The 24,539-nt window shown below is 33.9% G+C and overlaps 1 protein-coding gene across 12 annotated transcripts in view; it reads left to right on the top strand.

The window, feature by feature from the left end:
* Positions 1-24,539, top strand: part of EPHA5 (EPH receptor A5) — a 354,031-nt gene that overhangs the window by 314,422 nt on the left and 15,070 nt on the right. For all 12 annotated transcript variants that reach the window (XM_074396211.1, XM_074396212.1, XM_074396215.1 and 9 more), the window contains 4 exons: positions 5,344-5,405; positions 6,664-6,873; positions 10,274-10,423; positions 20,946-21,139. In XM_074396211.1, the coding sequence (XP_074252312.1) occupies positions 5,344-5,405; positions 6,664-6,873; positions 10,274-10,423; positions 20,946-21,139 (616 nt within the window). The remainder of the gene's footprint in view (positions 1-5,343; positions 5,406-6,663; positions 6,874-10,273; positions 10,424-20,945; positions 21,140-24,539) is intronic.

Here is a 24,539-nt window from a genome sequence, read left to right as displayed (position 1 = left end):
AATTATGAGGCTTCTAAATGAAATGCTCCCTGATAGCTCTAAGTGGTATCATGTGTTTATTGATGAGCTAATGGTTTCAGAAAGGCAGATGGTATGAATGCAAAGAAAATAATACACCTTCATTTAGCTGCAAGTCTTGCAGTATGACCTAGTTTAGTGCTTCATACAATTTAACGTGTCTCTGGGGATACTGCTAAATTCTAGAATATGTTTCAATAGATCTGACTGGCGACTGGGATTTTACATTGCTAGTGAGTTCCCAGATCATGTCTGTGCTGCTTGTCAGAGACCATACTCAGAAACAAGGACTAGATCAACATTCCCTAAATTTGTCTCACCTAAGTTTGAGATGTCTTATGGCAAAGAATTGTATTACCAGGAAGGGCACATTCTCTTCTCTTTTGGAGATTTGTGATGGACATTAGCACCAAAAAAGTCACATAATAAATTTTAAAAACCTCATTTCTGGCAGGGCACATAGGCTCACACCTGTAATCCCAGGACTTTGGGAGGCCAGTGCGGGTGGATCATGAGGTCAGGAGTTCGAGACCAGTCTGGACAACATGGTGAAACCCCATCTCTACTAAAATAACAAAAATTAGCCAGGCTTGGTGACATACACCTGTAATCCCAGGTACTTCGGAGGCTGAGGCAGGAGAATCACTTAACTTGGGAAGCGGAAGTTGCAGTGAGCTGAGATTGCACCATTGCACTCCAGCCTGGGTGACAGAGTAAGACTCTGTCTGAAAAACAAAAACAAAAACGACAAACAAAAATGAAAACCACCCCATTTTTTTGTAATTGTAGAAAAAACATACACACACACGTTGAGATATACACCCTTAATTTTTTTCAAGTGTACAATAAGGTATTGTTAGCCACAAACACACTATTGTACAGCAGATCTCTAGAACTTTTTCATCTTGCATGCTGTAACTTTATACTCATTGAACAGCAACCCCCCAAATTCTCCATCCCCATAGCTCCTGGAAACTACCTTTCTGCTTTTTGCTTCTGTGGGTTTAACTAGTTTAAGTACCTTTTATGAATATAATCCAAGATTTTTCACAATAGACTGCTTGGATCATATATGGGTAATGAGCATATATAAAAATATTTATTGACAGAAGGTGAATTCCTGAACTACATCTGCCATCAATGGTTAAATAATTAGTTATGACACATTTGTGATTCCCAAGTTTGTATTAACATACAAAAAATGAATATATGTGAGTATTTAAAATGAAATTAAATATTTTGTATTTATAGGCATCACACTATGAAAGGAAAATAGCCTTAATATTCAGATAGACATAACTTTGATTCTAAACTTTACTCCTTATATAATTTGCTCTAGACAACTCGAGTAATATATTGAACTTTCTGAGCCTTATTTGCCTTCTCTGAAAAAGTTTATTATGATATCACAGTTAGAGAATTTTAATATCAATTAATAACAGTGCCTTATATAGAGTAGATACTCAATAAATTTGAGCTCTTTTATGGTTATCAATAATAAAGGTAAATTTCTCAAATAATTTATTTCTGTCACTTCATGAACTCTCCCTGGTCCGGGCCTTCAGTAAATAATATAAAGTAATATAAAACTCTCTTCTGTGATTAAAATCATGTTTTGACATGCTTTATGAGCTCTTTTTATGTGAAATTTTGATAACATGCTTTCAAAATATTGGCAGGTCTACTTTTTGTATTTCAAGCTGGATAATGGAAAATGATTTATACAGTTTTATTGAATTTACAAGGGTTAGCGTAAGCCATGTTAATTATTGCTATGTCATTTTTGCAGGCTAGCAGGAACTGAGACAAAACATAAGCCAAACTAAATGTAATTAGCATTAAAATGACTCAAGCATGAAAAATAATCGAAGGGGTCCTGAAGTGTCCTATTCTTGTCAACAAACGAAGATCATACTTGTTTGCAAACATTCATTTTAATTGCTTTCTCCCATCATGTAAAATATGAGAGGCCCTTTAGGTCCTTATCATCTTTCTCAAATAATGTTTTTGTTTTTCACATCACAACCTACACTGTCATAAATAATTTGTCTGACTTTTAAAATCAGGTGACTCTAAGCTGAAAAATCTTACAGGATGAATGTCAGGTGCCCATCTTCCTTTTTTTCCCCAAATATATATTATTCAGTTTTAATAAGTTATCTGATCAGTGCATTCTCTTTAGGATATAAATTCTGTCTTCTAAGTTCAATGAATTTGGGGTTAAATTTAAGGTACAGGTTTTCCCAGGAAAAAGATCATTGTTATATGAGAATTCCATCCAAATCTGACTCAATAGACTTTGGATGAGCAGCAGTAATATTTACCACTGACCCATAAATCTAGGAAGAAAACCTAAAATATAAAAAAGTACGCAGTAAAATAAAATTCTAGGCAAAGAAAGAGGAAAGAAACTGAAAGTTCTATAAGCAGAAATACAGTAAAAACCCTGCAAACATAAAGAACATGGGGTAAAGGAGATAATGATAACATAGATTAGTGGAGCACAAGTTGTCTGTTCATGTAATACGAGCTTAGACGTACCAAGCAGGAAAAGCTGAGACTATTTTCTCCAGATGTCTGCTGGAGTTCAGTTCTTTGAATTCATTATAATGTGACAATCCTCTCAAGAGATTTTTTTTTAATGAGGGGAGAGATCCATCAGAGTCCAAGTAAAAGAGTCACACAAGGAGGATTTCTGGAATTATAAGCTGATTCCAGAAAATCTAGGCCTCCTTTAAGTTAGATTAGGGCTGATCTTCTTCAGGTACATACCCTTTTGGCTCTATTCATTGTAAATTGATTGAAATTTTTCTATACTGTTGGTAAAAAGTTGACACTGGAGTTGTCCATGTGTCCCATTTATGTGTGTGACCGTTTCTTTGCTGAGTACTTTCAAATTCCTGAAATTGGGCAAATGATGGGATAATGCTTAGTATCACGGGGTGGTCCAGGATACTTTGGCATTATCACTGATATAAATTCTGACATATAGGTGCCTGTGCCCAAACAGTGGGGCTATCTCCCCTGGGAGAGGTATATTAGTTTTGTACTCTGGAAAGAAAAGGACTTCAGATAGATATGAAATAGGCTCTGAGATGTGAGAATGGGACAAAAAGGACCCAAATCAGAATTGTGTCTATTTTAGAGTTTGCCTGAGGTTCTTTAAAAAGAGTCTGACAAGATAATTAAAGTTTAAGTTGCAAGCACTGTCTATTCAAGATTGTAGATTAAAATCATAATAAGGATAAAAAATTTATTATCTTTTTTCTGTTGTGTTCTCAGAACCATTTACAAATACAATCTAAATAATTATTTATCTACTAAGAAATTTCATTTCTATCTAGTTTTAAAGTCAGTATTTGCCACCTCATCTCCTGTGACTATAATTTCAAAAAAGAAAAAAGCAGAGTTCTGACCATATTTGAACTTGATGGGCTGTTTCTTGACAGTATGGATAGACATGTGCTTCTTCTCTTCCTGGAACTCTGGACACCTTTTATTACACCAGTGACTTCTTCACTCTTCAAGGTGCAGATTAAATTACATACAAAATGCACAATCTCTGCATATGCAATCTCTCACCTAACATGGGCAAGTACAAACCTGTGTCAAATTATTTTAGACAAACTTTTTTACAACTTTTATAAACTTTAGAGGATAAGGAAATGTATCTGCCTTTGCAATACGTTTGTCACATTCTATTTAAAGAAATATTGTCTCTAAAGTATTTTATAAGAAGATAATTAAGTGAGAATTAGACTGACTTGTCCTACCTTATTATAAACAGTGAGTTTTAAGTGATATGGGAATGAAAAATTCTTTTTTCTTCCCGTTTATTTCTTTTTCATATGTAATCGTCAAAAGTTCTATATCTATATTTGCACTTCTGGATAATGTGATATGCATAAATATGCAAGCTGTCGTTCTATGACCTGAGTCAATCAATTATCCAGTAAAATACAGGCACTTTTCTGAAGAATGTCATTAAATTAATTACAATGCATTTCGTAATTGTATAGTCTTTTTTCTCTTTATAAATAAAAAGGTTAATTAACTGACATATACGGTTATTTTTATTGTCATAGATCTCTTTTTTCTTAACTCAAAATACTTTAACACTTAAGTTTTACATCACATGTTTTTATTAAAGAGCAATGGGGCGTGTCTTAAAATACAGTGAAAATGTGGAATGATAAAATTTACAACTCTGTTCTAGATATTCTCTTGTATAGCAAGAATTTTTTATCTTGCTGTTTTCATCTTACAAAATGTCACAGTTTTATAGGGATTAAGATGATCTGTTCTTTTAGTCAACTTACATCTAGCAAGGAAGCCAACACACAGATACAAAGTTGATAAAATTTATTTTTAAAATGTTAAATCCTTGAATAGCAAATGCTGAGCAATAAGCACTATTTTTTGTGCCTTGAATAACCACGTGACTTGTGGACAAAAAGACTATGAAGTAGATCCCTCATTTAACAGAGGAGAAAACTGAGGCACAGAGATAAGAATTGACTTGTCCAGGATCACATAGTAGTGAGTGATTGTTCTGGGATGAGAATCCAAGAAGTATAGCTCCAGAGTTTGTCCAGCTAACCTCTAGGCTGCATGTCAATATCAGATATAGAAGAAAGAGAACCCTTTTCATCATAAATAATGGTTGCTAAGGAAACTTTCACATAGCAATGAGAACAGAGCTTTAAAAAATAAAAAAAAAATTAAAAATGGGGTTAATAGAGATTGTTAAGTGTGTGGCAGAGATGGGAAAGGCAGGTAGTCATAAGGAAAGGAGTTACAGAAACACAGAGGTAAAGGTAGGAAAAACACAGTATACATTCAAGGCATCATAAACAGGGCAGTAAGATAGGATGGGAGTGTTTATTTGGAATTCTGAGAATGAGAAAGATGCATATGTTCCGAGTGTTTTGCTGAATATTATTGGATACGTTATATTATTACTTCTATTAAAATAGAATTTATCCTAAATTCATAGAATTATCCTTAAACACATTTTCTGCATAAATTATGATATTGGCAAGGGTGTGTGCGTGTGTGTGTGTGTGTGTGTGTGTGTGTGTGAATCTTAAATATCAATCTGTTGTTCACCTTGTGACACATTTTTCTCACTGACTCACCCATGATAGTAAGATATCATTATATCAGGAATTTGCTTCTTACTCAAAAAGGACACTTTTAAATGAAAATATATACACATTATATATATGTAGTTTGGACAATAATAAAAGCTTCTGGGTAAGCGTTTCCCAGATAAGAATGCAAAATCGAAGAGCAGCAGGTTATATCACTCTGTTTTCTTTTCAGGTAAACCAGTGATGATAGTGACAGAGTATATGGAGAATGGCTCTTTAGATACATTTTTGAAGGTAGGATTTCAGAATAATTTAGTTATTCAAGGTGTTATTTATATATTGGCTGTGATGGTGAGGTTGAAATTGGGCCACTTTAAAGCTTGAGTTTTTAATAGAATAGAAATTTATAGAGCCACAATAATTATGCTCCAAAGCGAATATTGGTTTGAAAATTGTCTTTTTCAGAAAACTCACACAAATCATAATTATATGCCCCTAAATTTTTATGTAAGTATGTGTTAATTTGCAAAAACGTGTAAATAGCCCAGGCAAGTCATTAGTGAAGGTGTCAAGCTGGAGTCTAAGTGTTCCTAATCCACCTGTACCAGCAGAGGTCACGTGGTAATCAACAGTAGCTAATGTTACCAGGATTTCAGGCTAAGATCTTTTAAGATCTTTTTATGTGCAACTCTCTAAAGTTTAAATGTTGGCAATCCACTTTATTAGTAAATAGCTTGTGTTAGACCACGGAACGTATTTGCAGGCCTGATTCAGCATATAGGCTGGCAGTTTGTAACTTTAATATAGTGCTCATTGCCATTGGCAGGAAAAAGTGGCAGCACTATGGCATTGACGATTGTAAGAGGAGCCTATGCAATGAATCTGATAATGGTCCGCTGAGAATCAAATGTTCCTTCCAATCACCAGATTCTACCAAATCTTTACCACACCTTTAACTTCTCCAGTCTCTTAGAGACTCACATCATTCCTTTATTTTAAAGTAGCCATTCATTGAGCTTTATGAGTTTGTGTAACTGCAGTAAGTTCAGTGCCCTTGACAAAAATGACAAACTTCCAAAAATTGCTAACATTTTCCTGGTCATTGCTCAGTCACCCATCTCCCAATCACTGTTGCAGAAACTCCCTTATCTCTTCTGGCCGTTTCTTCTTTACCTTAATATGTCTATCCAGCTAGCTTATTTTAAATCACCTCAAAATAGTACAGTGTTGACCCAAGGCAGGTAGTAGGTGGGAGTGTGAATAAACCCCTGTGATGACTGAGAATAAAGGAGTTACGGTGCAGAAAAAGGCAACTGCATGAAATTTTTCACCAGAGTTTTCGAAACTTTTATCTGCTGTGACCAAGCAGAGGAAAGATAAACATTATCGAGTTAACCATATACTTTCTAACATTTCCCATTCTCCTTCAGATAGAAACTGCCTATGAATTTTAGTGATTGATGGTATCAATTTGGGGCATTGAATACAGACCACTCATATTTTCCCCCAGTGATTGGTGCTGCAGACTAATATTTCTACATTGCCTTTACAGAAAAACGATGGGCAGTTCACTGTGATTCAGCTTGTTGGCATGCTGAGAGGCATCGCTGCAGGAATGAAGTACCTTTCTGACATGGGCTATGTGCATAGAGACCTTGCTGCTAGAAACATCTTAATCAACAGTAACCTTGTGTGCAAAGTGTCTGACTTTGGACTTTCCCGGGTACTGGAAGACGATCCTGAGGCAGCCTACACCACAAGGGTAAGATCTAACAGAGTGCATTTCTGAAACACTAGACCAGAGGCATTTAATTTTTAAAGATTCTAAAAGAAATAGCTAAAAGGGCATTCCTGCAACAAAATCAAAAAGAGAGAGAGAGTGAGGGAGAGAAAGAGAAAAAATCAAAACGCAGAAAATTCTTCCTTTCATGTAACAGCAAATTTAAATATCAACTTTAGAATATCTGAGTCTCAATAATTCATTTTTCCTGAAGATACTAAAAATAAAAAAAATCTTACTTCAGAATAGATACAGATTGCAACATTTAAAAGAAAAGAGTTAAATACAGAACCTCCTACATTAAAGATTGTGTGTATATATACACATATATGTGAATATGTAAACATATATAATATTATCAGTAGTTTCAGCTCTCTGCATTATACTGTCCTCAGCTGTAAAGTAAATACAGAACTATCTAGCTCCTACCTTTTAAGGATTTACATTGTGGGGAAAAAGAGCTATTCTATCAAAAGGTTTTGATATCCTGGAAGTATTGCAGTACCTAATTAAAAACTTAAGTCCTCACTATGGAAAATTGATCACTAACTCATATTGTCATATTTCACATAAGTCAACACTCTTTCATGGCAATGTAATTGCTTGCTGAATTCATATGTTATATAATTGACATCTATTTCTGTGAAAAACTGTGGATATTGCTACAACAGAATCTCATGGGTGATCTCTAATATGAGAGATCATATTGAGTTTGAATTCCTCACGATAAACAATATCTGCTTAATTCTAAATATGTTCAATGTCAGTAAATTAGATATCCTCAATGTCTAAAACCCTTGTGAAGATAGAGATTTGTCATTGTTTCCCTTTCCCTATGCAATTTGATATCTTTCATTCTCAAAATAATGTATATATGTTCTCTTATTTATTTGAACTTTAAAAAATTGCATCCACTGGTAGTCTAACAATAACATTTTTTAGATTACAAGGGTTTTTAAAAACATTTTTGCTTTGTGATTCTTGGGGATTTGTACTATGTTGAAGGGCAAAAGCAACTTATCAAAGCAAACAAAGACTTCGAATGGTCAGCTTAATCAATAAAGTAATTGGGGGGTATCTTTCCTCTTCTAGACCTAACTATCATAGTAATTATTTGTATTACATGAAAGCTCGATTAAGAATTATCTTGGGAATAGAGTTACACTTAATAAACTTGGCCTGAGAAAGATTGAAGTTATAAAAAAAATCCATTGCCAGTGTGACTGGTTGGTGTCTTAGTCAAGTGCAAAATGTAGATTTTTCTAGATTTGTGTTAGTGTGTTGTGCTTCAGGGTGAAGTGAGACAGAGAACCTGAAACTTTCAAGGCTTAGTCCTCTGAAACGGGGGATAGTGGCAGCCTGTGGAAAATCTATATACTGAGAGATGAGAAGATAAGAAACTTCAGATTTATTGAAGACACAAAGGATGATCAGAGGACTCAGAGAAAAATTATGGGCTAAGGTTTAATATAATCAACAAATGACAATTCTAAAAGGAATATTAAGACATTATAGAATATCTATGCATAGCTAGGAATCATGATGCTATCTTGTCTATGAATATTTAATGAATGAGAATAAGTTTCAGGTGAGTCTTCTTCAAATGGTGTTACCATATATCTAAAGAGAAAATAATTCAAATCTAACTTCAATTTCCAAAATAATTTTTAGTATGACCCCAAAGTGTTAATTTCCTTATATATCTTGAAACTTTGGTTCATAAACAGCAATTTAAGCCCATTTTTTCCCTTGCTATGTAAATTAAATCTTTCCTTTCTTGCAAAATGGGAAGACATATGTTAGGCTTTTCACAAGAAAAAACTGAAAATTTTCACCTCTTTCTCTCTCAATATATATTTGATGGCAGATAAAATATTTGGTTACCTGGGTTTGACTGCTTTTAAAAGTTAAGAGAAAAATAGTTTTACCCTAAAAGAGACGTGATATAAAAGTGTTTATTTTATGAACTAAGGGAAAGTCTACCAAATCAATTTTCATGCCATTAAAAAAACCCAGACTTGATAATGTGGTAGGATTTTCCCCCAATCCAATTTCAATAATTTTTAATTTGGTTGAGTCAAACAAGATGCCCTCCTCTTAAAAAGTCAAACCAAACAAAAATGAAAACAAAAATATGACAACAGAGGAAAAGAGAAAAGCAAGTCTAAAAGAAATACCAGACACAGTGAGGGGAATATCACACACTGGGGCCTGGGGTGTTGGGGACTAGGAGATAAATAGCAGGAGGTGGGGGGATTAAGGAGGGATAGCATTAGGCGAAATACCTATATGTAGATGACGGGGCAATGGATGTAGCAAACCACTACCATGGCATGTGTATACCTATGTGACAAACCTGCATGATATGCACATGTACCCCAGAATTTAAAGTATAGTAAATAAAAAATAATAATAATAAAATGCGACATCAAGGGAATGTATAACTTTGTTTTAATAGATCCAATGTTAGGCCAGGTGCAGTAGCTCACGCCTGTAATCCCAGCATTTTGGGAGGCTAAGGTGGGTGGATTGCTTGAGTCAGGGATTTGAGACCAGCATGGCCAACATGGTGAAACCCCATCTCTACTAAAAATGCAAAAATTAGCCAGGCATGATAGTGCACATCTGTAGTCCCAGTTACTTGGGAGGCTGAGGCACAAGAATTTTGTGAACCTGGGAGGGAGGCAGAGGTTGCAGTGAGTGGAGATTGTGCCACTGCACTCCAGCCTAGGAGACAGAGCAAGACTCTATCTCAAAGTACAATAAAATAAAACAAAATGATATATATATATATATATATAATATATATATATACATATATGTGTGTATACATATATAATTATATATTATATATATAATTATATATATTTTTTCCTCCCATTATATATGTATATATACATATATATATGTACTATATATATCTCCAGTGTTAATGCTTGTCTTATAACTGTTAAACAGCTCAGGGTCACATTCATCAACCTATAATTTCCACTTACAATTTCTGTATTAAAGAAAGGAAGCACCCAGGGAATTTGAGTCCTTTACTCCCTCTTTGAAAGTCATGAGAGTATACCTTATTGCTTTGCTTGACTGCCTGCTTTCCCTTACTTAGAGCTGCCACACTGAGGACTGTAATTGAGATGTGGATTCTGTACCTACTTCAGTAGTCACACAGCATTTAAACTAGGAAACTTCCAGACAGCCAATTAGTAGTTAGTCTACAACTGCTTATGGGCTGAGAGATGTGAATAGAGACTGTGTGCTGTCAAACAGATTCACTTAAGAATGCTACATCTCTGTCTAGATCTTTTCAGTGAGGCAACAATGTCCCTAGATACATTTGAAGTATGTAGGATGTTTTTAAAATCTTTTTCAATTTTAGGGAGGAAAAATTCCAATCAGATGGACTGCCCCAGAAGCAATAGCCTTCCGAAAGTTTACCTCTGCCAGTGATGTCTGGAGTTATGGGATAGTAATGTGGGAAGTTGTGTCTTATGGAGAGAGACCCTACTGGGAGATGACCAACCAAGATGTGAGTATGGAATTACTTTTTCTCAACTTGACAGTGAAATGCTTTGTTTTCTGAGTCAAGACACTTACGATGTTTTTCATTTCTGAAAGTGACAGTTGCTTAAAAAAATGAAATTCTTTGCTTACCCACTGATATGTTTTGTGTTGTTGGAATATCCTTTCTGCAGAAGCTCAAAATGAGTTAGTACAAAAGAAAGTAAGTTACGGTTATATAAAATCTCAGTCCCTTGCCAGACAGTTTTAGCTGTACTATAGTGATGTTTCACTCAATTCATGTCAGTATCATTTTCAAAGATAAAGAAAGAGCCATCAAAGAATGAATACTGACAGGCAAGTTTTTATGATTTGCATTTGATAAAGGCAGCTAATACTCCAAACCAAAAGGATGAATGATATTGATTTAATAGTGGATGCTCTTAGAGGATAAAAAGGAGTAGTCTATGTTTCTTTAAATTAAAAAATGTAAGAAGAGTTGTATTGTTTACATAATTTTGGAGAAAAAACAGATTTTCCCCACAATGAAAAATAATTCATGCTTAAAATAATAGAATCCTAAAATTAAAAGAATGGTGAAAGAATCTTCTGTTCAAGTTCACAACGTTTATCATGTGATGCCTGACACATGGCTCTTTAATCTTTCCCTTTATAATTTTCCATCATTACTATTCAATACAGCCCTTTCTATTTTGGATAATATGGAAATTTTGTATTTTTCCTTTGAGAAACAACAATTATAAAAGCAGCTAAAATTTATGGAGACCTTACCATGTAACATACACTGTCTTAAGTGCTTTATCAACTAATATTTCATTACTTCTTTGTAAAACTAGTATACCGAACAGTTTTAATTTAATAATGTGCTTATTTGAAATACTTTTTCCCTCCCATTATTTCTGTCATTCATGTTCTATAAAATCTCCCTCTTTATTATCTTCAGGGTTAGACAGATACTATATCGCTTTCCAGCTGAATTTTGTTGAAACAACAACAATGCCAGTAATTAACACTCACTTTCCAGTCTAAAAATTCTAGTCCAACCTCAAAATGAATCCCATATTCATTTCAAGGTGTTTTCCACAACTTCAGGCCTAGCCTAACCGTAGGTACCTACAGTGTGAAACAAGTATGGTCAGATATTTACTCCTCCTCCTCTGCCAAAGTCTCTATCGTGATTCTTCAGGATTGGTCTGGGTAGAGGTGGAAAAGAAGGGGCATAATTGCTATCATAATGTGAGGCTATTGATGCCTGCTGTAGGACAAATTGCTCTCAAGTGAGTTATCTGTCTGAGTTCTTCCAAAGACCCTTGATGAAGCCCTTTTCTCTGCAAGGCCCCTAGAGGAGGAGGATGTATTCTGACTTTCCATAATTCCTCTCACTTGCTGTCTGTTCCTTACCTCACAGTCTTCTACATTTCCAGCTCTGTGTCCACTTTACTGGAAACACATTCTTATTGGATGCATTAGCAGGGCCTTCTCTTTGCAGATATCTATTGCAGGCTGCTGCAGCCAGCCTTCTTCAATTTTCCCTAGAAGAAGAGCCAGTGTCACACATCAGCTTTCCCAAGAATGACTTCGTAATATTCTTCTTTGATTGCAACAGCAAACAGGAGTTCTGGATTCCTGCTTCTCAGCAAGCATACAGGATGACAATGAGTCCCCGCTTCTTGTAATTACTGCAATTGGTTTTCTTTATGCCCTGCTTACTTGGCTTGGCAAAGGGAGCACTGTCTGGCATTTCCAATTCTGGGAAAATAGTATATATTATCTTCAGCTTTATGATTTTAGGGGCAGGACCATGGCAAAAGTATCATTCAATTCTGGTAACATATATTCATACTTATATTTAACAATCCTCAGTCAGAGGGATGCTATTATTATAACTGTTTTACAATTAAGAAACTGAAATTTAGAGAAGTTAAATGGCTTTCTAACATCATAGAAATAATAAAAGTTATACCAGAAATTTCATTCCAATTCTCCAAAAATTTTGTATCAGAGCAACACAGTGTCTCCAATTGTATAGTGTCCTACCTCCCTTTCATTTCCAACCAATAATCCTACATCAGCTTTCTAATTTAATATAAAATATAAAATTTTCAATTCAATATATGATTACACTAGATTGATCTTGATCTTAGTCTAGACTAAGACCAGACCTATTTACTACTTTCTATTCTTCAGATAAATGCGAAATGATAACATGCCCTGCAGAGCACTGCATGGTTTTATTTCTAACTTATCTGAAAGCTCATTTCAATGCTATTCCTTCTTTTAATTTTTGTGGAAGTATTTTCATCCATTCTGGCAGTGAGCCTCGATATACTGGCTTCAACCATGTGTCTATTTCACTCAAGGGAAACATTTGTCCCTTATTTGCCTGGTTAACTTCTACTCACACTTGAGATATTTTGAATTCTGATCCTGTCACTCAGAATTATTAGTCTTTCCCAGCTGTGCAGCAGATCATCCACATAATCAGGAATTATGCCTAATACAGTTGTATCTGTCACAGACAAAATTAAACACTGGTGCTAGGTGAATGTTCATAACTGTGTTTATCTTGACTAGGCTTTCTTATCTTCCTGGGGGTCAGTGGGTCAGTATGCCTTGGCTCTCCTCCACAAGTCTCTTACTTTCCTCCTGAGACCAGCAGCTTGCCCAAACATGATCTCATTTGCAAAATGGTTGAAGGGCAAGAAGGAACCCAATTACATCTCAGTCTGCAACATGTTTGTTAAAATCTCATTGGCCAATCCCATAATCAAAGTGTTGAGTCAATGACAATGCTCTTTGTGGGGGCACTATAAAGTTGCATAGACAAGTGAATAAAAGTTCATTTATCTAATGCTTAATCACTTTTTTATAGTATCATCTATTTTTACTCTCATCATGCTTTCGTTGTGATTTTCATTATTCCTTTTTACTTTTTTTTCCCCCTAATTTCAGCCATTTGAGTGTCTTGATATTCTTCCAGATAACTTTATTTCAAACTATTTAGAAAAACACAAGAAATTGCTTATTTAACATTTCAGGCAGTTTTGTCTTCTACTTTGTTTTCTAAGAATCTAAATGAGGTTTACAGAAAATGATCTTATAATTAAAGATCACTCTAAAATATCTTTCTGTGATACAATGTCCAGCACAGGCATTGTTACTTTTTCAGCTAGTTCATCATTGGCATTTTGGTTTTAAGACACAGCACTAAATTTTCTATGCCCTAATTTTTGTCCAAATTTTATATCCAAGAAACATGACAAATCAACTGTATATAATGATCATTATCACTAAATATTTCTTTGGAGAAAAATTCTCAGAAAACAAAGTAGAAGTACTGATTTGGCAATTTCAAATGATATATTCCATAATCTCTACATTCCAGATGATATCTGATTCTTAAAGGGCTTTGCCACCATGAAAATGTTACATTACCAAGATATGCAGGAAAATCTAAATCTCACAGAGGAGACCTTCTTCTGTGTCAGGAAGGCAAAATGCAGCAGAAGATTTCTTTTGATTTAGGATTGTCTCTTCTATCACAAAGAAAACCTGTAACAATAATAATAAAAATAAACTAGAACGACTAAAGTGAATTTAGGTAAATACCAGACCATGAACTATGATTCAAGCTCAGAAGCAAAGATAATAACATGTAGTCAGTAGAAACCTATTTATTGATAGTAAACACTTTAAATGTCAACATTTTTCAGAAGCTAAAATAAAAACTAAAAATTTCATTTTGTTTCATTTTTATTTTTAGTGATAAAGGTCTTTCTCTTATATTTATTGCAGAGTATATGACTGTATAGATTCTACTAAGTACATAGATTCCAAAATATTTTAAAACCTAATTCAAGTAAACTTTTTAAGTCTTCTTATATTAGAAGTATTTTTGTCCTTTTTGGTTTTTGGCAATCAGGTTTTGTGCTTTCTTTTTCTGTTTTAATTCAGTCATTTTATTACTACTTCTGTTGGCCCAGATCTTACCTGCAAAGCAGAAAGACTGTTTGACTCCAGAAAATGTCAACTAGCTTTGTACTGGGTGTGCCTCTCTTCCTCTTTCTATTCTTTGTTTCATTTCTGATGTACAAGATATACATATATCTGCAGTATAAGTGATATATATATATATATATATATATATATATATGTGCAGTATAAGTTTTATACGTGTGTACATATATATGTATATCTATCTATCTATCTATATATAGTTACATCTTTTCGTGCTAAAACAGTCAGCCTGTTATAATTAACTAAAGAAGGGGTATGAGGAATTTAGTTCTCATCCAAATATTGCAAATTACTTAAATTTGATGGTAAGCAAATTACTCAACTCCTTAGCCTCAGCACAATCAAAAATGAGTGTCTTGGACCAAAGAATATTCATCTTTTAAGGATAATGCTGCCCTCAGATGTAAGTAATTATTTTAGGAACTATTATCCTCATGAAAATTCTTAGAGTTTTGAAAAAGTGGCATATAAAATATTATCGGTACTTCAGCTCAAAATTTCTGTACCTTGTTGTTTAACAACAACAAAACAAAAATCTTGGACTTAAAACCATTCATCTTGGATTCTACAGTTCTTGGTCAGTTTCAGTAGTTATAAAGGGAATAGACTTCAATAAAAGATTTCTAAGATCTGTTTAATCTCTGGAAGTCTACTGATCTAAGATTGATATGCTAAGAAAAATACATACTTAATGTATCTTCAATAGCTATTGAAAATAGGAAAGAAATCTTGGAATAAAACTGATGTATCTGACACTATTTCTATGTCATCTGAGTTTACTTCCAGAAATATATTCATAGACTCTAGTCATTTGTAGGGAGCTTCATATATAGTATTAGCAGCTCTTGTATGTGAAATTTCAAGTAAATGCCTAGCAACATAGGTACTCAAGTCCTAGATAGAACTTAATTCATGGAAATACATAACTGATGCTTGAATTGTCCCTATAATCTTTATAATCTTCCTGCTGCTTAGTTTCCAAGCCTACATTTTCACATCTGTGATGAAGAATGCACTATCTTCCAAAATAGCTCATTGTAATTCTGGGGAAAGATATATATGACATAATAAATAATAATTTATATAAATATAAATATAAATATGTAAATATATATTTATGGTGCAAATAAATATGATTCTATAGGGTGACATTCACATATATTTATTTATGGTGCAAATAAATATAATTCTATAGGGTAACATTCAAACCTCTCCAAAATTATTTTCTTTGATATGTGTTGAGGGGTGGTGATGATAATTTCTAATTACAATGGTGTGACTGGGCACCAAGTTGGAATGACCACAGATTTGTATGACAAAAATACTTAATTTGTGAATCCTGCCACCCTCACTTCTTAGCTGTTAAAGACAGGCAATTTCTTTTTTTTTTTTTTTTTTTTTTTGAGACAGAGTCTCACTCTGTTGCCCAGGCTGGAGTGCACTGGCATGATCTTGGCTCACTGCAACCTTTGCCACGTGAGTTCAAGCAATTCTGCCTCAGTCTCCCAAGTAGCTGGAATTACAAACACGTGCCACAACACCTGGCTAATTTTTTGTATTTTTAGTAGAGACGGTGTTTTACTGTGTTAGCCAGGATGGTCTCAATCTCCTGACCTCGTGATCCACCCGCCTCGGCCTCCCAAAGTGCTAGGATTATAGGCATGAGCCACTACACCTGGCCAATTTCTTAAACCTTCTAATTATCTGGAACCTGAGGTGTTTCATCTGTGAAATGTGTATAATAATTTTTATCTTATAGATTTGCAATAAGGATGACTTTAGATAATACACGAACAGTCTGTATGGGTATGACATAATCCATAGGCTAATCTAGGCCCTCCAAGAAGCCTATGTTAACAGGAAAGAATTAGATAGTAAGGAAAATGTTCCTAAGAAAAATCAAGGAGGGATGAAGGGAAGTTGGGAGAGATGTCAGACTGTGACAAAGATATGTCCCCAGGTACAGTAGAGACGGAAGGAAGGAAGGATGATCGAGTGCAAGCTACTTGGGAGAAATGCCGTATAATAGTCTTATTATCCCTGCCATGCTCCATAATTGCCTGCAAGCTTACTTCATGCAGGTGCACATGTGATGAAGGGCTTTAGAGCACAGCAGCTAGGGTTGTTGGCCAATTACTATCTCTGCAGGTGAAGAGCTGAGAGACAAATTTTTGTGGTTGCCATGCTTTATCCTCTTACCATGAGAGACCTATTTCACACAGGTTCAGAGAGCATCTGTTTCATGGTTCTGCTGCCACTTCCTCCTAAGAAAGAATTCAGAAGAGGCAGGTTACTAGATGGACTGCAGCCTATAGCTATAGTTGACCTTAGGATCTCACCTGGTCCTTATCCTCCCCCTACTCCACTGTCCACTCTGAATTCCCCTCACTATGATCTTGGCAGGTTGTGGTGACTTAACTGGTGGTCTGATCTAATTACTCATTCTTGGGGGTTTCACACATATTTCTCTTTGCACCAACTGTAAGTCTAACTGCTTCCTACCACTCAATATCATTTATCCTTGACATCATGGTGACTTCTTTTCTGCTGATCTATTTGTATGAGTAATTTGTAACTGTTAGTTCAATGGAATCTTGCTGTGTTTTCTGGCAATAGTCACTGGGAATGGAGCACAACATGAAAGTCTCTGACAATACATATGCTGCAACATGAACAGTGGCACCCATCCTTTAACAATCTTGACTTCATATTGGTGCTTTAGCTGTGCCTTTAAAACACCATTCTGGTGTTCTGTGATTCTTGCTGCTTCTGGATGATGAGATGTGTATGCTGGTGTGCTCCAACCAGCTTCTACCAGCTAGCGTATTTTCAGAACATTTCTACTTGGACGAGACCATGTTAGTAGCTTACAACTGGCATGGAGGGAGTATTTACACCACATCAGTATACAAATATTGTAATTCTGTTCTACCTCAGGCAGAGTGAGTTGTTACAAATTTATCAGCACTTCATGAAGTACAAATATTCCCGGAATAACATCATTTTGTTCAACATCATTTTGTTATAATGTTGATAAGAAAAACGAATATATCAACTCATAGCCAGGGCCACTGTCTATGTGAAACACGCAGGTTCTCCCCATGTCTGTGTGTGTTTTCCTTCCATATATCAAGATATGCCCTTTAGGTGAATTGGTGTGTCTACATGGCCCCAGTCCAAGTGAGCATGTGTGACTGTGAGTGTGTCCTGCAATGGGATGGTGTCCTGGCCAAGGCTGGTTCCCACATTGTACCCTGTGCTGCTGAAATAGGCATCAGCCACCTGCAGCCCTAAACTGGAATAAGAAATAAGTAATTATCTTACTTCTTTTTGTCACTTTTTCTTATATGTATGTATAGGTCACATTTACTTCATTGTTTAATATTAGAGTCGTTTTAGGTCTTTATAAGAAGTTTAGTTATGTTTTTGTGACCAGAAATATGCCCTAGGAGCTTAACTCTTGTTTATATCAACTAGCTTATAGTAAAACTGGTTTTATTATACTTTGTTTCACTGAAAGTCACAGTTTTCAGAATATATGCGTGATATTAAGTGATGACTTAACTATTTGTGATACTTACATACATTCTTTATTGCAAAAGGCAAATTTTAGTTGGGTGATATACTATGTGGGATTCTGTGTTTGTGAGTAAAGCCTTTCAAAACTCCTATACAAATCTAATAGTAATGAGAAAGTCCATCAAGATTATAACTCAATTGATTCTATGTTATAAGTTGTATGGGAAAATGAACACCTAAATTGCACTTGATCAATTTTGGTAGATTTCCAGCATTTTACAACCTTCCAGAGTACTAATGCCATTTATTTATCCCTGAACTATGAAAAATAATCGTTAAAAATGAAAAAAAGACACTTCTAAATATAAAATCTGAAGTTATAATTTCAAATCTGTTTTTAAAATAAATACTAACAATTAATGTAGAATTAAATTCAGTGACCTAATTACCTGGACCAAGTTCTTAAGTTAATGTAGAGACACATCATTTTATTTCTAAATATAAATTTACCGTATAGTAAGACTTATTAAGAAAGAAATTCTAGATAACTACACTGGTCAAATAACTTATTAAGGTGTTTAAACATCGGTATTGTGCTTAGTGGAGGAAGAATTATTTAAAAAAATAGGTGCTAAAGAAAAATGTATAATTACTTGGTAGCAAATTTGGAGAAAGGGCAAATTATGAAATAAATCATGTTTTGAGTAAGAATTACTATTCTCACTGCATAGCAAATATATTACATGACAAACTATTTATATTTAGATGTTTTATTTTGGTACATATATGCTATTAAAGGAAATAAAAACTGGCCCTACCAGCCATGGGAAATCTTATAATCAGCAAATAAATAAATTTCTGTCAATCTATGTGTGCAAATGATAATTTTTAAAAATATTCCTTTATTTGATCACCAGTGAGAATAAATATTATGTTAAAATTTGTTTAGCATTTTTATTTCTTTCTTAAATTTTTAGCTATTATGTTTCTCATTTATCTATTTCATTATTTTATTTCTCAATGTGTATAAGTTTTAATAATCTATGTTAATCATGTGTTATAATTGTTGAAAACATTGTCTCCTGTAGTTTGCCTTATAAGTACTTATATTGTTTTTGAGGTAAATTAACTAAGGTAGTAGGCTGCTCTTAGGACTTTTGCTTGAAGTTATCCAGTTTATCTGACCATTTAATTTTGGAGTCCTTGAGTACTTTTTATTTCTCTGCCTCTACTTAACTATTGGTATTTTTCAGAACCTTTATTATATGCTTTCCCATGGGTGGGGATTTAACTACACCAACTTCAAGCTGTGGTCAAGTGCTGATGACCCTTATCTTTATATTATCAGTCCAAATATTTCCTATGCTCTAGCCAGATTCCTGCAAGTTGCCATCTGGGTGTTCCCTACTCACTTCAAATAAAATAAGTCCGAAATTATATCTGACAATATCTTTCACTCTCAGAAATGTTCTGCCTAAAGTTAACAGAAATTACTATCCAATGTTAGGCTTGAATTTGCTTGGTTTCAACTACTTTTCTCTCCTCTCTACTCCTATGTCTCTGAAATCTACCATTTAACCTTTTTTCTATTTGCCACTGCACTGGGTCAGGTGCCATTTTCTTTATCGTAAGGAGAATGTTTTCTTGCCAATGCTTAAAAATTGTCTCTGTAAAAAATAAGTTTACGGAAGTAGAAGGGTAGAATGTGGATATCCAAGGCCAGGAAGGGGAAGGGAGTGGGAGGAGGAGGAGATGATGGTTAAAGAATATGAAATGACAGCTAGGTAGAAGGAATGAGTTCTTATGTTCCACAGCACTGTGAAGTGAATATGGTATGCAGTAACTTCTTGTATGTGTTCAAAAAGCTGGAAGAGAAGATTTTGAATGTTCACAACACAGATAATAAATGCTTGAGGTAATGGGTATGCTCATTGCCCTGATTTGATCATTATATATTTTATACATGTGTTGAAATATCATTCTGTATTCCAAAAATGTGCAATTACTATGTGTCAATAAAAAATAAAAGAAAAAATTTAAAATTATCTTTGCAAAGTTTCTATTCCAGTCATTTTTTCCAACTTATCAAATCAATTCTGAATTCGCTGTGAGAAAATGAAATTAAGGTTAATTGTTGAAGAAATATTCATAATAAGATATTAAGAAATATGTTCATTAATATTTGTTTTAGTATCACTCAAATATTTGAATTTTAATAATGGAATAAAACCTGTATTGCTGTGTTTGGTAACATAAACAAATTTCTTCTTAAGTTAGATATTTTGATGGGGGCAGTAACATTAGAAATTTTCTTGATAAAACGACCTCACAATTAAGCTGATACTCTTATAATATGGTTACATTTAAAATCAAGGATATTTATAATTCTTGTGCTATTAGACAGTCATTCCAGATTCCTGACAGAAATCAGCAGATGATAATAAACAGTCAGACCATGACATTATTAAATGATACATGAGACAGTTATGCTAATTTAGCCTTTGACTTATCCATCATTTACCATCCAAAATTCTCTTTTGAAGTAAAATTGCAGTTCTATTACTTTAAAAATGTGTCTGTGCACATATTTTTTTCATTAAAAAGACATCAACTTTTCAGAAAAATCGCTAGAAAATTTAATCTCTATTTGATTCTGGAGTGCAAGGATGAATAAAACATAAACTGTATATTTTTATGTCAATTAATTTTACAAATTACCCTTCACCAAGATTTTAAGAAAAAATGATTATCATTTATTTTGTTTATAATAAGTGAAGAAAGCCTATCTTTTTATATTATGATAGTATGTTTATTTTATGTTGTTGTATTTTGCAGCAAATGGAAATAGCCGTGGATTTTAAAGACAGTAATGCTAGTTGTTATTGCAAGAGTAAGGATAAGAAAGGATAAAAGTTGGACAGTGGGACATTTCTGAAGCTATTCTATACTAAATTTGTGGTATTGGGGGACTGGTTCTGTTTTGCTTTGCACAGGTGATTAAAGCAGTAGAGGAAGGCTATCGTCTGCCAAGCCCCATGGATTGTCCTGCTGCTCTATATCAATTAATGCTGGATTGCTGGCAGAAAGACCGAAATAGCAGGCCCAAGTTTGATGACATAGTCAACATGTTGGACAAGCTGATACGTAACCCAAGTAGTTTGAAGACCCTGGTTAATGCATCATGCAGGTACAAGGCCGGATCTGAATGATTTTCCAGAATGCATAATTCAGATTGATGTCACGAATATTTTATCAATTAAGTCATTCTTGTATTGACATTAATCTATGAGTCTATATGACACTAATTTATTTGAATATAGTTTTTACATGTTAATCTCTTACAATAAATGAAATATGTGATTAAATGATACTTAAAAGCACCTATACCTAATCTAATAGTGTAACATGCCAGGTCCAGAAAAAAATGAACTATAGCCACATTCAGGTATCATTAAAGGAAAAAAAAACTTAAATGTATGTATATTGATGCATTTTGAAAGATATGTGAGGAGGAGGAGTATAAGATTATAACATGAGGAAAAGCCAATTAAGCACTGATATATTTTAAACCAGAGATATCTAACATTAATTACTCTTTGATTTCTTTAGAATACATTTAGTCTTCATATTTTAGGAACATTGAAAATTTTAGGGACCCTTTGCTCTTATTCAGTTGCTCACAGATTTTTGGTTAATTATTTAGTCTGCAGTTTGAATGAGATTTAAAACTGATAAATGAGTAATCTTGTGGAGAAAATTTGTGTGAGTAAATGAGAATATTTTTTACTTTTCTAAATAGCACATAAGTGCATTTAAATAATGTTTTATATTTTGTAAAGCATTCCTTTCTCTTTATCTAAAAAACAGAATTATCTTCTCTAATAATAAATCAGTTTTATTCTGTACTAGAAAATTTACCAGATTGTTATTTTCACTATGTTTGAGGCAGTTGTCTATTTTTACAAGTGTTATGTCAGTAACTAAATTGGCTGCCTATTAACATGGATTAAAAGAGAAATAATTTGTTGATCAAGTTATAAAAGTTCTATGATTCTGACATAACATTTGTTTACTAGATGAAAAGTCATTTTAAATACAAATGAGGAATGAATCTTCAAATTCTGTTCAAGCGTCATTAACTTCCTGTGGTAGCAAATGAAGAATGTATCTTCTTAGCAATTATTCCTTATGTCGTTCCCCAAATATCTGCTTTTAAATTTCTTATTGTCATGTAAAATATTAAGACTTTCTCTCATCTACTTGTTTGAATTATATTACATTATCACAAGTGGACATACAAAAGGAGTAAAAAAATTCTTAATGTTCTAAATTATATTAATTTATATAGACATCATCATTATAATTTGAGAGCATTTAAAACATTTCTAAGTGTACAATATATAGGATTCAGCTTTCTACATTTTGTTTAAACAGAGTTTGCTTTAAGACCACTGTACCACTCACTACCTTTCCTTTATTCAGTTATCTGCATCTCCTGACTCTAAAAATTGTTAGTTTATGGTCCGTTGTCTCACTCTACCTCACCATGTAGATAATATTCAAATATTTCTAAATATCTTGAATTTTTCTCCTTCAATGATTTTATTCTCAAAACTACCTTGTACTCTTTTTTCCATGCTTATATTCTAGACCTTGCTATTATCAAAATTGCAATTCTTTCATATTTCAACTTTAAGATTTTACTCTCCAACTGCGTCTTTCTGCATTTCTCTTTCTAACAATTCATGCCTAATGGCTAAAAATCACTATAACATATTCATTTATTCATATAACATCTATTCACCTTTATACTGTGTGTCATGCTGGGGCTTGGTGCTAAGGATGCAGCATTAAGCAAATAGACCTAAGTATTTGCCTTTATGAAGCCAATACACTGCTGAGTGAAAAACACTGAACAAAGTAAAAACTTCAAAACCAAATGTGTGTTTGGTTTTGCAGTGGGGAGTGAGAGTAGAATTCAAGATGAATACTAGAATGCTAGATTGGTTGTGCAGGTGAGACATGATCTTGAAATAAGGTGATATTAATATTAAATGGGAGAGAAGTGGTCAGCTGTACAATATATTGGAAGTTGAATAGATGGTATGCACAATGATAGATTTTGAGAAAAATGAGGAAAGAGAAGAGGTGGATTGTTGTATCATGTATAATATGGAGGACTTCAGGACACACGGATATAGAGAAGATGGGAAGTGTGGTCTTGAACCTGGGACCATGTTTCTCTCAGAAATATAGAGGCACATAATAGACATATGGATACAGAAGAATCTTAATTTGGAGATAAATATTTTTAACAAGTAGATACTTTTTAAAGACATGAAAGTGAGTAAAATTCTCTACAGTGGAGTTATAGCCTAAAAAGAAAAATATAAGGCCAATTCCTGGCTCCTTTCGAGTTTTAAAGTCAGGAAAATAAAAAAGTAGCAGGCAAAGGAGATTGAGCATGCATAAACCTACACAGGAAAATGTGGCACATATACACCATGGAATACTATGCAGCCATAAAAAACAATGAGTTCATATCTTTTGTAGGGACATGGATGAACCTGGAAACCATCATTCTCAGCAAACTGACACAAGAACAGAAAATCAAACACCACATGTTCTCATTCATAGTTGAGTGTTGAACAATGAAAATACATGGACACAAGGAGGGGAGCATCACACACTGGGGTCTGTAGGGGGGAACTAAGGGAGGGATGGGGGGGTAAGGAGTTGGTGAAGGATAACATGGGGAGAAATGCCAGATATAGGTGATGGGGAAGAAGGCAGCAAACCACATTGCCATGTGTGTACCTATGCAACAATCTTACATATTCTTCATATGTACCCCAAAACCTAAAACTCAATTTAAAAAAAACATACACACACCCACACAAAATTGTGATTTTAAAAATGTTGAGACAAAGTAGGATTTCAAGAGTGAAGTGGGAGGTGGTAGTGGTGTTGGTTGAATGTTTCCAAGAGGTCAGTCATTTTGAAGTTTGAAAAGTGCTAACAGATTATGGCAAAAGAGAGATCATTGCCCATCTCAAACAGAGTGAATTTATAAAATCGGTTTTGAAGAAACTACACTCAAATGTAAATGGAATGTAAAAGAGTGGAGAAAACCTGACTGTAAAGAAATGTATTTTGTGTCCTTTGCTTATAGTTGCAATTTACATAAGTAAATTTCACATGTAAATCATGTAAATTTACATGATGGACAAGTAAATTATTTTTGATGTTTCGTTTCCTTGTGCCATTTGTTTTCTGATTATTTCTTTAAGATACATTTCTAAAATTCATCATCATCATTATATCATTATTATTGGCCAAAGAGAATGAATGTAGTTACGTTAAAAGCATCTTTTGATTTAGTTGATCCTATTAAGTTTTGGTTTGTATTTGGGGTTATATTTTGTTTTTCATGTTCTACCACTCCCAGGTGAATTAAGAAGAACTCTATATAAGAGCATAAAATAAATAAAAAGTAGTTCCTTAACTTGCAGAGAAATTTACTTAAATGAGCATAAGTTTCTCTAGTAAGTCTATAATTGATTGGCTTTGCGCAAATTATCTCACAT

Source organism: Saimiri boliviensis, chromosome 3 (assembly GCF_048565385.1).
Source record: "Saimiri boliviensis isolate mSaiBol1 chromosome 3, mSaiBol1.pri, whole genome shotgun sequence".
Classification (NCBI taxonomy): Eukaryota; Metazoa; Chordata; class Mammalia; order Primates; family Cebidae; genus Saimiri; species Saimiri boliviensis.
This window is presented reverse-complemented; position numbering and strand designations above follow the sequence as displayed.